At 45.1% G+C, this 14081-nt stretch overlaps 1 protein-coding gene across 3 annotated transcripts in view; it reads left to right on the top strand.

The window, feature by feature from the left end:
* KCNMA1 (potassium calcium-activated channel subfamily M alpha 1) overlaps positions 1-14081 on the top strand; it is a 782784-nt gene that overhangs the window by 633453 nt on the left and 135250 nt on the right. For all 3 annotated transcript variants that reach the window (XM_062214106.1, XM_062214104.1, XM_062214105.1), the window contains exons 17-18: positions 4129-4215; positions 13089-13165. In XM_062214106.1, the coding sequence (XP_062070090.1) occupies positions 4129-4215; positions 13089-13165 (164 nt within the window). The remainder of the gene's footprint in view (positions 1-4128; positions 4216-13088; positions 13166-14081) is intronic.

The raw sequence follows: 14081 nt of genomic DNA, 5'->3' as shown, positions 1-14081 counted from the left end.
TGTAGAAATCAACAAGGTCACTGAAGAAAGAGGGTCATTTATAGGTTCCGTAAGTGAGCGAATGGCCACCCCAGCCAAGAAGATGTCCTCACTGGAATTCTGCTAATGGATAAATGGGCTTTTTTTTCTTAGAGACTTTCTTGGTTCTTCACATGACACATCTTGGATTATCTCTGATAAGCTAGTGAATTAGAGAAACTTGGACCCACTCTAAATCAAAAGCACACAGGAAGGGAGACTTTTAGCAATCACAAGAACAAAACAAACTTGACATTGGATAGTCTCCTACAGAGATCAAAAAGATCCTTGGAAAAAATGTATGTACTCACTTTCGGAGGTCTATAACAAATTCTTGGGGTAGTTTCGTTTTGTAGGAGAAAGAAAAATAAAGTTATTTATGCCTAGAATGCTGTTTTTGCATTTTTCAGGAAGAGGAGGATTAGCGCTTTAGCTTTTGGAATGTAGATAGAAGAGCTAATGTCTGAATTATCAAAAAAAAAAAAAAAAACAACTAATATATCTCCCCAGAGTGTCTAAGAAGTGCTGCACCTCATGTAGATTGTGTTCTATGCCATGGTCTGTTAGAAACAGGAGGATGTACTTTACCAAACCCAACTCTATGAGCCAAAAACAGCACAGTGAGCGTCTTTATGTATCCAGGTTCTTTTCTTTCATGGCTCTCAAGGGTTGGGCTCATTCTTTGGATTCCCACCAGGAAGGCTGCCTTAGCCTTATCTCGATATCGTTGCTGTCTCACACCTCACATAGAGGTGATTTAAGTTGCCCCACCCATATCCACAGAGAGTAAGAGGGCAGTCAGTGAGGCCACTGGGGATGTTTTCGGCTTCTTACCCAATCAACCACAACAGTAAAGGAGCACGAGATGTCCTCTGAGCAGCCTAACTGAGCCCACCTTCAGGTGGTATGCAGGTATAAAATGCACTGGATACTGCAGTCAGGGGAAAGGTCTTTCCAGAATGGTATGGTACCTTCTGGGCAGTTGATTAGCACCAAGAGCAAAATGCAGATTCGTATTGCTATCGGATGTACGTCTCATTTAGTTTTTTTTTTTTTTTTTTAATTTGACAGGTAGAGTTATAGACAGTGAGAGAGAGAGACAGAGAGAAAGGTCTTCCTTCCGTTGGTTCACTCCCCAAATGGCCACTACGGCCGGTGCTGCACCGATCCGAAGCCAGGAGCCAGGTGCTTCCTCCTGGTCTCCCATGCAGGTGCAGGGCCCAAGCACTTGGGTCATCCTCCATTGCCTTCCTGGGCCACAGCAGAGAGCTGGACTGGAAGAGGAGCAACTGGGACTAGAACCGGTGCCCATATGGGATGCCAGCACCGCAGGCAGAGGATTAACCAAGCGAGCCATGGCGCTGGCCCCGTCCCATTTAGTTTTACAACCACCTGGCTCACCATGAATAGCAACTGTGTCAGAAGGACCTACTTTGTGATACTCAGTGTCTTAGACACACTGTAAACTAGTGATTTTTTGCCCCATGTTACAGATGAGGAGAGTGAGGCTTAGCTTTATCCACATGCCCACAGCCAGGACCCAAACTGGGGAGGCCTGATTCCTCTGGCTGAGTGTTGAAGCACCATCAGTGGTGAGCCTGTGATTCGAATACAGCCTTACCATATATCAGCATTCAGTCTCTTTCCTCTCTGCCTCAGTAACAGAAATCCAAGGGCTATGATAGATTGTCTAGAATTTTCTAGAGTGCTAGTCCCACATTGTCACTGTAGACCAAGTCTTGTTCACAGTAGATAACAAACAGAGGAAATGAAAAGAAACCTTCCATTGAGAGGAGACTTGCTGTCACCACATTTCAAAATGACCTAGCGGGCTTGATTGATAGCATACAATGAATGAGGTCCATGATGAGAAAAAAAGAAGTAGAGTTCTATGTGGGGCTTATTTTAAAATGAATATATGTCACCAAGTTGATGCGGGTCAATTTCTCCTCTTGAACTATGTTATTCAGATCATTTTTCACCCAGAAGCTTTTCTTACATTTTGAAATAAAAACTTATCAAAAGGTAGACTTTTCCAACTTTAGAGAACTAACTCCTGTAGGCTCCAGAAGTAAATGAAATGTTTGATGGATGACCTTGTAGATTATTTTGGAAGGTACAGGTCTTCGTCCTGTAACTTCATCTCATTATGGGCAGGGCATTTCGATAAGAAGCCTTAAGTTCCATTCCATCTTGCCATCTAAAGACAATCTATGATAATCTTACTGAAAACAAAATATCTGCTGGTCTTTTTGTAAGAATAAGATATATTGAATTTGAAACGTGGAAGTAGCGATGACCAGCATCCAGTACACCTTCTGCACATGCTCTCACTGCATTCCCTGAAGCAAGGCTGTCGTCATTGTCCCCAACTTGCAGGGGGAGAACATTGAGTTCTTGTCCAAAGTCACAGGGCTACTGAGTTGCAGCACTGGCATTGGGAAGCAATTTCTGATTGTAGAGCCAGGGCGTCTAGGAACTGCCTGGAAGGAAGGGAAATATGAAAATGTGCAAAATCCAGAGTTCTGCTATTCTGAAGCATCATCTTTAATTGGCTTTGAGAACGAGATCCGTGAGTTCTGTAGGTGCTGTGAGCCTTTCCTGGCGTGAGCTTGTGAAGTCAGAGAGCTTGTGTTGCCCACGTGAAGAGTCTGTGATGGGTAATTAGGAGGCGCCTGCATGAGGTGTGCTATTAGTGTGTCCTGCTGCTTTCTGAGTTGGGTGGAATCTCACTGCTGCCTGTAGTTCGGGGACAGAACAGTCAAAGCATCTAGACTCTTGCTATTATTTCGTGTTAACAACAGTGATGAAACAGGCTTGGTTTCCTTGTGTCGGGTCTTGCTGTAGATAATGGTGGATGTTCTTGTGACCTCAGACAATTATTTTGCCATAATGATCTGCCCTGAGCTCTCTCAGCAGAACTCAAGTTCACCTGTTTTGCTATGGCCATATCGCTGTGTTGGCCACAGCACTTTCCTGGAGTGGTTTTACTGGCAGTAAAGGTTACATGTTAATTATCCTCTTCCATTTTGATTGTTTTGGACAGCCAAAGCCTTCCTTTAGTCTGGTTCCAAATATCTACTATGTTAAACGGCAGCTTTCAGATCAAAGAATACTTTTGTTGTGTATTGCTTCAATTTAGAGTCCCCAAATTCAGGACCCATTACATCCAAAGCCTCATTTCAGCCCCTTTGTAGGACATTCTTGTATCCTGCTTTTGATCTGCATGAGATTAAACTTGTTTGTTTCATTCATTTATTAGGGTAGGGTATATTTATCTCTTCTGTCAGTCTGAACACAACTTGGTCAGCTAATCTGTTTTACTGCTATGAAACAGGACAGTGTATATTCAGGTTCACACTTCCCTAGAGGGCAAGGATTTGTTTTCTAACTACAGTTTGTCCCAGTTAGGACATGTTGGACATGCCTCTTATTCAAATACCCTATACAGTTTTATCAGTGGCACGCTGGAATCACTGAAGATGTCCAAAGGCTGACAGTTTTCTGTCCTGCTCATGAGGCAGATCCAATACATAGGGTGCACACAGCCTCTACTGCCTTGTCCTATCATTGCTATCAACACGTTTGCTTTGCTTCTGAATTGGTGATGGGTGTCGTGTACCATTCCCCATAGTAATATGTGGTGTGTATTCATGTATGTTTCTGAGTGCATATAGGGGTCCCATTAATACTCTGTCTCCTAATGGAAAATTGGTGCAGCAAGAGCTATATTAGACCAATCATGCTTCAACATTAGCCATCGAAAGCACTTTCAAAGGATTCAGAAGAAAGTTGCTTCAAGTCAGATGCCCTTGATGGCAGCAAGACTGTCCCTTTATACAAACCCAGGCCCTTGTCAACCCTAGATATGCTTTGGTTTCCTCAACTAGGAGTGTACCAACCTGGGAAATCAAGCATAGAGCTTAATGATGGCCTCATCCAACTAAAAGTGTGGGCCAATGTACGTCAAGCTCGAGACAAAAATCTTAGGGGAAAGCATTAGACTAGTGGGCCCCCTATAGAAACAGCAATATGGTATAGCCTTCAAGGTTTTATTTGAACATGGCCTCACCCATGTGTCTTCTTTGTTTGTTTTTGTTCGTTGAGCAGTATATTAATTAACCCTGGAAATCATCTTAAGATCCAAGAAGGCACGTTAGGATTTTTCATCGCAAGTGATGCCAAAGAAGTTAAAAGGTAAGCATTTATTTTCATTTGCCTTTGTTTCTGGCCCACTCATGGACATCTTGACCTGCTGAAGTGAACGTGCTTCCATGGGCATGGGGATCTAGCCCTGAATACTGAAAACTTCCAGATGAGTTCTAGATAATAGGAATGTCAGATGCAATGTTTTAGAAAAAGAGGAGTAAAACCAACAAAGTTCTGTCTTCAAAAGGTCATTTTGAGATGAGCATTTGGAGATTTGTTCTTTATTCCTTGCCACCAAATATTTTTCCTTTTAAATAACCTTGGCATGTAGTCTTTAATACAGGAATCATGAAATGGTGGTACATTCACCCAGTTTGGCTTGCAGATATGATTCTTGTATATCCAAAAAAATCAATGATGATTTTCAGTGCCTCCATGGACTCCCTTTCAATAGTGAATTTCATGTTGTTGAATTAGAATAATACCGTTTTAGAAGTGGGAAGCCTAGTTACCTGCTCCTTCATTTCACAAGGTGGGAAACCAAGGCCCACAGATAGGAACCGACAGGCTGCTTCAGGTCATTCTGATTCTTAAAATTTCTTTTTTATTTATTTGAGATAGAGATGGGAGTGGGAGAGGGAGATGGAGAAAATTTCCATTTGCTAATTTACACCCCAAATGACTAGGACAGCCAAAGCTAGGCCAGGCTGAAGCTGGGAGCTGGGAATGTAATCCAGGTCTCCTGCATGGGCAGGAACCCAAGCACATGAGCCATCAACACTGTCTCCCACGGTCTGCATTAGAAAGAACTGGGAGTCAGAAATGGAGCCAGGACTTAAACCTGGGTGCTCTGATGTGGGAAGTGTGTCCTAACTTGTGTCTTAACTGCTAGACAGAATGTCTTTTCCTCTTTCTGACGCCTGATGATCCAGAACAAGACAACTGGCTCCTTGTCTAGCACTCCTTGTTTAATATGATCTGGACAAGTTTCCTTGAGAATGATCAATTTTCTACTGCAAATGGGATTTCAGAAGGTTTGGAGATTTCAGATGAAATATCTTCCTGACTGTATTTCTATTTGTGGCTTTGCAGATAAGTGGCAGCTTCAACTGTTAATCCCTGTAGGGACAGTCTAGGCTTTCACTGGCCCCAATGTTTCATCATGCCCTTTTTATTAGTATCCTTAAACCTATCTTTAAGTTTAAGCAGCCTAGGAGTCATAGGGCTCACTGCAGAACAACATGTGTTCTTGTTATTCTATGAGAAACATTGTAAGTGAATCGTGAGTTGTGAACATCTGTAATTATCTGTATGAGCCTATTGTCTTCATTTAATGAGCTCCTCATTAGAGAGAGGCCTGTGATAGGTGTGTCACATTCCTTATTAAAATTCCTCTAAATAACCTTGGAAGGCAACCTTGCTAAACACCCAGGGCCTTGGTTTCCTCATCAGTAAAACATCAATCAATTCTTTACAGCCACATAGCACATAAATAAGTGTCAGAGTTCCAATTGGAACTAATTTTTCCTTTTCTAAAACCAAATATTTCTACTAAATTGAATGACTCCCACATGGCTTTTTTTGGAGGGCTGACTATGTACCAGATAGGAACCCATCTAGGTGCTAGGTGCTTGGTATTTATGAGTTCAGCTCATCCTCATGACCACCCTATGTGATAGGCACTATTGTTGTTTCCTGCTTTACATAGGAAGAAACCATGGCTTAGATCGATTAACTAACTTGTTGAAAATCCTGCTGCTGATGAGAAGCTAGAATTTGAGGCCAGGAAGTCTGGTTCCAGGGCCTTCATAATTTTCTCAAGAGTGGGCTTGACATGCTAGAAACAGAGTGGAGTTGTTTGTAGATGCTTGTGTTTTCTCTCTCCTCTCCCAGTTGAGTAAGCCAACTGTGCTAGAGACAAAAGCTTTCAGGAAACTAGTAACATGGGGCGGAGGAGAAAAAACAGAAGCAAAAACTGAGCTCTCTAATAGCAAGTTTATATCTGCAAATGGTGGGGAAGGCGCCATTACTTGATGGCAGGAGAGAAATACTTCCTGTTCAGTACCTGGGAAAGCCTCACTGTTCTTCAGGAGTACCCTGAGAATGATATTCACCTCAGAAGGTGAAGTGGGGAGCATGGGGGCTGAACACTGCCTCCTGCCCAGGTCTTCGGGAAGGCAAAGTTGTGCTCTCGTTCCGAGAGTCACAAAAGCTCGAAACAGCATCTCGATGCCAAGTATAGGAGGCCGGGGAGCACGGCGGCCCCATACATCATGTGTACCTCCCAGATAGCAAATATAACATGAAGCTCCCATTTGTGTAATTCTGTTTCCTATTGCATCTCTCACTAATGAATGTCACAAATACCAAGCAGTCCAAAAAACAAATTACCTCCTATATTAGGGAGTGCACTATGTCTCATTTCAGTGCTTTATGGTATTCACAAACACATGCTGACACAATCAGCTCCAACAGCAGCCGGTAATTTTCCATGGTGTGTGATGTGTCAGAGCAAATGCTGTCAGTTAAGGGATTTCACAGAGATGAAGACTGCCGAAAACCACAGAAAGGACATTGGAGATTTGAATGAAACTAAACAAGTTTTGTGAAAATGGAAAAGTAGATTATGATGATCTAGTGTGGAGTCTGCACCCTCTGCTGCAAACAGCCACAAAAGGAGTTCATGAATTCGGGCTCAGAAGCTTCCCGATGCGGGGCTTTAGAGAAAGGACTAAAGCCATCCAATGCCAGCCTTGAAAGGCCACTTTGGGCTGGGCATTTGGGGACTTGCTCTCTACTCTTGCCACTGAGTATTTTTCTTTTTATTTCTTCTTATTTTTTAAAGATATTTATTTATTTGAAAGGCAGTGATGGAGAGAAGGAGGGAGAGAGCGAGTGTGTGTTTTAGATTTTCTGTTTGCTGGTTCACTCCTCAAATGGCTACAATGGGCAAGGCTAGACCAAACTCAAGCCAGGAGCCTGGTGGCCCATCCAGGTCTCCCACATGGGTAGCAGAGGCCCAAGCACTTCCTCCATCTTCTGCTACACATTAGCTGGGGGCTGGATCAAAAATGGAGTGGAGACTAGAACCAATGCTCTGATATGGGATGCTGGAGTTACAGGTGGCACCACAATGCCAGCAGCCCCAGTATTTTCCTTTTTTTTATATGACAGGTAGAGGTATAGTTAGTGAGAGAGAGAGACAGAGGGAAAGGTTGGTTCACCCCCCAAATGGCTGCTATGGCCGATGCTGTGCAATCCAAAGCCAGGAGCCAGGTGCTTCTTCCTAGTCTTCCATGTGGGTGCAGGGGCCCAAACACTTGGGCCATCCTCCACTGCCCTCCTGGGCCACAGCAGAGAGCTGGACTGGAAGAGGAGCAACCAGGACTAGAACCTGGTGCCCATATGGGATGCCAGCGCTGCAGGCGGAGGATTAACCAAGTGAGCCACGGCACTGGCCCCAGTATTTTCCTTTTTAAATAGCATTAGAACATGGTCTTTGCTGTAGAAGTCACAAAATGGTAGTATGCATTCCTTCAGTTGTCTGTAGGTCACTCACTCTTCAGGACGCTCCATACTCACTAGGTGCTGGACAAACACTGGTGAGCAAGAGGGGGAAGCCTAGGGCTCATGTTCTAGGGAGAAGAGAATGATGGGGTCTTTAAAATTCCTGGCGGAAGAAGCAGTGCCACTGAATCCCTGTCTTAGATGGGCTTACAAGTGAAGACTGCTCTGAGCGAGTGGCATCTGAGCAGAGAGAGAGATGAGGGGAAAGGACCCCCACGTGGAGGTCAGTGCAAAAGAATGTGTGACTAAGGGAGTAGAGGAGGGGAAATGGGCAAGGGGTAAGAGATCAGATTAGGGGAAAAGGCTGCTCCCTGTAACACTTCATAAAGAGCTTGATATTTGTTACAAAATGGAAGTTATTGATGGTTTTAAGCTGAGAGTCCCATGGTCTAATTTGTATTATTGAAAGGTTTTCAGAGCCTGGGATGTAATGGAGCAGGAGGCTCAGAGACTGTTGCATGGTTTGTGAGAGAGATGAGGGATCATCGACTGACTGGTGGACAGAAGTGGAAGGTCCCCTTCAGGATATCCATACATTATGTATATGCAATGGACTGCATAAAAGAAGTGGAGAAAGAGTGTCTGGGGTGAAGCCTTGACTTGAGCCCTAAGCAGGCTTGTGGATGATGGCTGCAAGGTGAGAGCTAGGGAAGAAAGTTTTGGGTGGTGAGGAGTTGGAGAATCTGCTTTGGCTCTGGTACATTGGAGATAGGTACTGAACACACACTTGGAGATATCATAGAGGCAGTGGGATCTAAGAGTCTGGAGTTCCAGGGAAAGATCAGAGTTAGAGATGCAAATTTCTGGCATCTGTGAGGGTCCTAGTAAGAAACAGGGGACATGTTTCAATGCAGAAAAGAAGCAGAGTTTTAGGAAGAGGCCAACCGTAAAGTCGTGGGCATTAAGTTCAGGAAAGCCAACAAGGCATGGTCAAGCACCCCAGACCTAGCAACAGAGGGGTGCCCCACCTCAGTCCATATTTGCAGGGTCCCAGGGAAGGAGTGCTTGTCAGGAGCTGGAGAGAGAAGTTGTAATGATGGAAGGGAGCCCAGCAAGAGCTGTGTCTTGCGTGGTTCTGTCATTTCATGACCTGGCAGGGAGCGAGTCCAGGAGTAAATGTGGTGAACTCATCCTTCCCACTGTCCAGTCTCCTGCTGGCTCCCCGCATTGGCCAGACACGCCAGAAAGCAGAGGACAAAGGGAGCCTCGAGGCCAGCCTCGCAGGACCCAGAGCTGGTCTTCCCGATGATGTGCGAGGCAAGGTCCTTGCCACCTGAAGGCTGCTTGTGGAGAGGATGTGATGACAGGAATATGTAGAAAGGTGAGCAGAGGGCGTGGCTCTGGAGAGTGGGAAGGGAGCACCAGGAGAATGCAGTAGTCCCAGGAGTGTGAAAAGACCTCTGGCGTGCACAGCCATGCATGTGAAGTGCGGGAATGCGCGGTCCTCAGCAGCACTAAGTGCTCGGGTGCAGGTGTACAGTAAGTTGGGGCTTGGCCAGGTGGGCACGACAGAGGCAGAGCCAGTGGTGCTTGTCAAGCAGTGTCAGCCGGAGCTTCAGTGCTCTGCCTCCTCCGGGGGGGGAGGGGTGTGTGCCTCCAGGTCACCAGGGACACCCCAGACTCTTGCCTCATTTCCTTCATTAGCCTTACTTGGCTGACCCTGAAAGATATTACATTCAGTAAGATAAGCCAGGCTTAGAAAGACAAATCCTGCATGATCTCACTTATATGTGGAAATTTTTAAAGTCATTGAAGCAGAAAGTGAGTAAGGTAGTGGGTACCAGGGCCTGAAGGTGGAGGAGATGGGGGATGTTGATCAGTGGGTACAAGATTTAAGTTAGGCAGGAGGAGTAAGTTCAAGAGATCTATAGGACATCATAGGGACTATAGTTAATAACACTGTATTGTATACTTGGACATTGCTACTAGAGTAGAATTAAGTGTACTTATTCCCCCAAAATGGTAAGTATGTGAGGAACTATATGTTAATTAGTGTGATTTAGCTATTCTGTAGTGTATACAGATTTCAAAACATTAAGCTGGGCCGGCACTGTGGCTCAATAGACTAACCCTCCACCTTGCAGCGCCGGCACACCGGGTTCTAGTCCCAGTCGGGGTACCGGATTCTGTTCCGGTTTCCCCTCTTTCAGGCCAGCTCTCTGCTGTGGCCAGGGAGTGCAGTGGAGGATGGCCCAAGTGCTTGGGCCCTGTACCCCACGGGAGACCAGGATAAGCACCTGGCTCCTGCCTTCAGATCAGTGCAGTGCGCCGGCCGCAGCGCGCAGGCCGCGGCGGCCATTGGAGGGTGAACCAACGGCAAAGGAAGACCTTTCTCTCTGTCTCTCTCTCTCACTGTCCACTCCACCTGTCAAAAAAATTTAAAAAAATAGAGAAAACATTAAGCTGTATATCACACACACATACACACACACACATATATATATAATTTTTCTTTTTTTATCATTTGAAAAGTAACAAGACAAAGAAACAGCCAAAAAGAAAGAGAGCTAGCTATCTGCTGGTTTACTCTCTCAAATGCCTGTCACAGCTGGGCTGGGCCAGACCAAAGCCAGGAGCTGGAAACTCAATCCAGGTCTCCCACATGGATGACAGGGACCTGCATACTTGAGCCATCACCTGCTGCCTCCTGGGGTGCACATTAGCAGGAAATTAGCATTGGGAGCAGAACTGAGATGCAAACCCAGATACACCAATATGGGATATGGGCATCTCAAGGAGTGTTTACTAGCTACACCAAATGCCTGCTCCTATATAGTTATTAATTGTCAATTAAGAAAAAAATTAAATTGAAAAAAGAATTCAGCTTTAACTCCTGAGGTACTTGCATTTTCAACAGCCCTTTTAGACCCACATCATCTCTTGAACGTAGGGGTGATTAGGACCTTAGACTCTGGTGCCAAACTGTAGATTTGAGTCCTGGCTCTGTCACTCTTAGCTGTGAAGCCTTGGGCAGACCACTCATCGGGTCTGTGCTTCAGTTTCCTAATCTGTATAACAGAGATAACAGTCATACCTCCACAAAGGGTTGTTTGAAAATCAAAGACATTCAAGCTTACGAAATGCTTAGAACGTGTTGTCTGTGACCTGTAACCGTTAAGGGCTGTCTTCATGGCCGCATTACTATTATGTATAGGATCAAATAGGGAAGAGAATGGCCAAAAGCACTGCCCCAGCCAGGATTTCTCCTTTCCTGTCCCATTTCAGGCAGATCACCAGTGACTGGAGCCCTGTTGTCACATAGGGCAGATAGCTAGCTACCCTTCCTTTTCCTGCAAAATGATGTTAGTTGGTATTTGAAGCACAAGTAGAATTGCTATAGTAGAAAGAGCATTGATGGGCCAGCACTGTGGTGTAGCAGGGTAAGCTGTTGCCTGTGACACCAGCACCCCATTTAGGTGCTGGTTCAAGTCCTGGCTGATCCACTTCCAGTCTAGCTCCCTGATGATGTGCCTGGGAGGGCATTAGAAGATGGTCCAAGTGCTTGGCCTGTGCACCCATGTGGGAGACCTGGAAGAAGCTCCTGGCTTCAGCCTGTCCCAGTCCTGGCCGTCGTGGCTATTTGGGGAATGAACCAGCAGATGGAAGGTCCCTCTCTGTCTGTCTCTATCTGTCTGTCTCTGTCTCTGTCTCTCTCTCTCCTCTGTCTCTGTTCTTCTCTCTCTGTCAATGAAATAAATACATTTTTTAAAAAAAAATGTTATAAAGAAAAAGAACCAGATGTGGGTTTAGACGTCCTGGGGCTGGCCTAGCTATAGATTGGGATGACTTTGGGTGGGCCATGACACCTCCTCAACTTACAGATGAGGACACAAGTCCCAGAGGTTTTGACTGTAGGGTCTCCCAGATCTCTTCCAGATGCAAAAGTCTTGATGTTGGTAACAATCATAAATGTAAATGCAGTGAGAAACAAAAAGGAACTTTGGAATCAAATGGTCAAGAATTGTGTTCATTTCTTTAACCCTGGAAGACCATATTTGTCTCTGGCATTTAATTTCATGTCAAGGGTAGTGAAGATGCGAAGCCAGGGATTTTTTAGCTCCCAGATCTGGAAGTGGAAAGGTTGTCCCAGTGAGTTTTATCACATTTCCAGTCCAGATAGGCTCCTTGACATAGAATGAGGCTGCCTGTGTTCCCCTAAAACCTTCCTAACTTGAAAACACTGCAAGTTGAAAAATCCTTTTAATGCAACTAAGCTACTGAACATCATAGTTTAGCCTGTGCTCAAAACACATTGTCTCAGAGTTGTGCAAACTCAGGTAACACAAAGCCTCTTATAATAAAGTGTTGAATATCTCACATAATGTATTGGATATCATACTGCAAGTGAAAAGCAGGATGGTTGCATAGGTCTGCTTTAACACCCACATAAAGCTGAGAAATCCTATATTGAACCATTGTAAGTTGGCAACCACCTGTATGGAAAGGGCACAGGCCTCTGGCACTGTTCTTCTAGGCATCGTGATTTTAAATAGTACTTGAATGATCTTATTTTGTCTCATCCAGAATATTTTTGACATAGTCAATGCATTTCACAATCCCATACTGACACTTAGGTCAGATTAGAGGACTTTCTTATTGACTGCTCCTTCTAGATTTCCTTCTACCCTTCCCTGCCATAGCCTCTGCTCACCATATCCCAGTGGTCGGCCAAGCTTGCTCCCTCGTGTGAAGAAATCTTTCATTTATTTCACGATCTCAGGGTTGGAGAGTGTGGGGGTTGGGCTAGCCAGCATTGGAATGAAATGTGCTATGACATCGCAGGGGCAGTTTGACAGAAGAACCAACTGCTCAACTCATTGCTTTTGCTGTTGGCTCTCCAGCCCCCTCCTCAACACTCTCTCTCTTTGGCTGACAAGAGAAGGTGCTTTCAAAGTGACAAGGTTAATATTTGTGCTTGACGGAGGAGCGTCAGACATGTGTCCCCTTTAATATAGATTTGACCAGACTGTGGGGTTTCTGAGCTACATTTAACTTCCCCACCAAGGGCCCAGAGCCGATTGCCTGCTCGTTCTCCTGAGCGGCTCCCGAGGCGGTTCTCACTTGAAAGGCAAGCGAGCGGACACCGTGTGTCACTGATGCAACCTTTCTCCCCGTTGCTTTTCAAGTGGAAGTTTATGAAAAGAAGCACTAACTCAAATCACGGAATCCTGTGTTTGAAATAAATGGTCTTGCAACAAACATTTCCGTCTGCAAATGTCTAAACTTTTCAAAAGATTAAAGGAAATTAGTGCTGGCATGTTTCATTAATTTGGCACCACCGCAGAGGAAATGTGGTACTCGTTTCGTTTGGGTGGGTTATGAAACGTGTCAGTTTTTCCATTCTCTTTCTCCAGGGCATTTTTTTACTGCAAGGCCTGTCATGATGACATCACAGATCCCAAAAGAATTAAAAAATGCGGCTGCAAACGGCGTAAGTAGTGTTTCTTCCCCCCTCCTCTCCCCTCTCCCTCCCTCTCCTCTGACTCCCCAAACTCCTTTTCCTATTAGAGAAACACTAAACATCAAGAGTTTTCTTGGCTATGTTTATGTTTCACCCAACAGTTTAAAGACACAGGAAATAAATTCCATCCTCACTTGGTTACAGCAGAGGATGAAAAGTCACCACTGTTGATCCCTGGTCTTTGACTGTTGACCCCACTCCTTGACTCAGAAGAGATAGATCAAGGTATATGGGTCAAGAGAGGTAGCTATGTCCAGCCTCACATAGTCAAGTGCAAAGCCTAAAAAGGAAGATAGCTAAGGTTATAGAGCAGGAATGATGTGGTATAGTGATTTCCAATGGATAGGAACCACCAAGTGCCAAGAAGGCTGTACTGGGGTTGTACTGGAGCTGTACTAGACTCAGTTTCCAAGATCAGAGTGGACTCACTTTCCATTTGGGATTCCTGCAGCTCTTGGTGCCGAAAGCCACAGTTTTCCATTGTGATACACTTGGTCTTCCCCAAGAAAAGCACATTGCCATCATCCATGGGCTCTCATTGCCGCGTCTCAAAAGGTCAACATCAAGCACCATTGCTCTCTGGGGTAGACTCCAGTGAGCTCAGGAGCCTCTGGCTTATCCTGTCTCTAAATTGACTTGCCCTGGGGGCCTCCTGAGATGGCTTTGCTGAGCTGAGAGCCTCAATGACACCTTGACTTACAGTGTGCTTTGCCTGGGGCGGCTGTTCCGCTTGCAGCAGTTGTGCTGTTGCCCAACAGAAATTGGTCTCAACACCAGAGAAAGCAAAAATCAGGATGCCTCCTTTCCTTGGTGACTCAGAGTTTTAAAGCCTCCTTATGATCCTTGTGTAGATCCTGTCAACCGTGCATAATTGGCGGGAGTGTTA

The sequence above is a fragment of the Lepus europaeus genome, chromosome 17 (genome assembly GCF_033115175.1).
Source record: "Lepus europaeus isolate LE1 chromosome 17, mLepTim1.pri, whole genome shotgun sequence".
Lineage (NCBI taxonomy): Eukaryota > Metazoa > Chordata > Mammalia > Lagomorpha > Leporidae > Lepus > Lepus europaeus.
The sequence above is the reverse complement of the archived record's forward strand: the minus strand, read 5'-3'. Positions and strand labels throughout refer to the sequence as shown.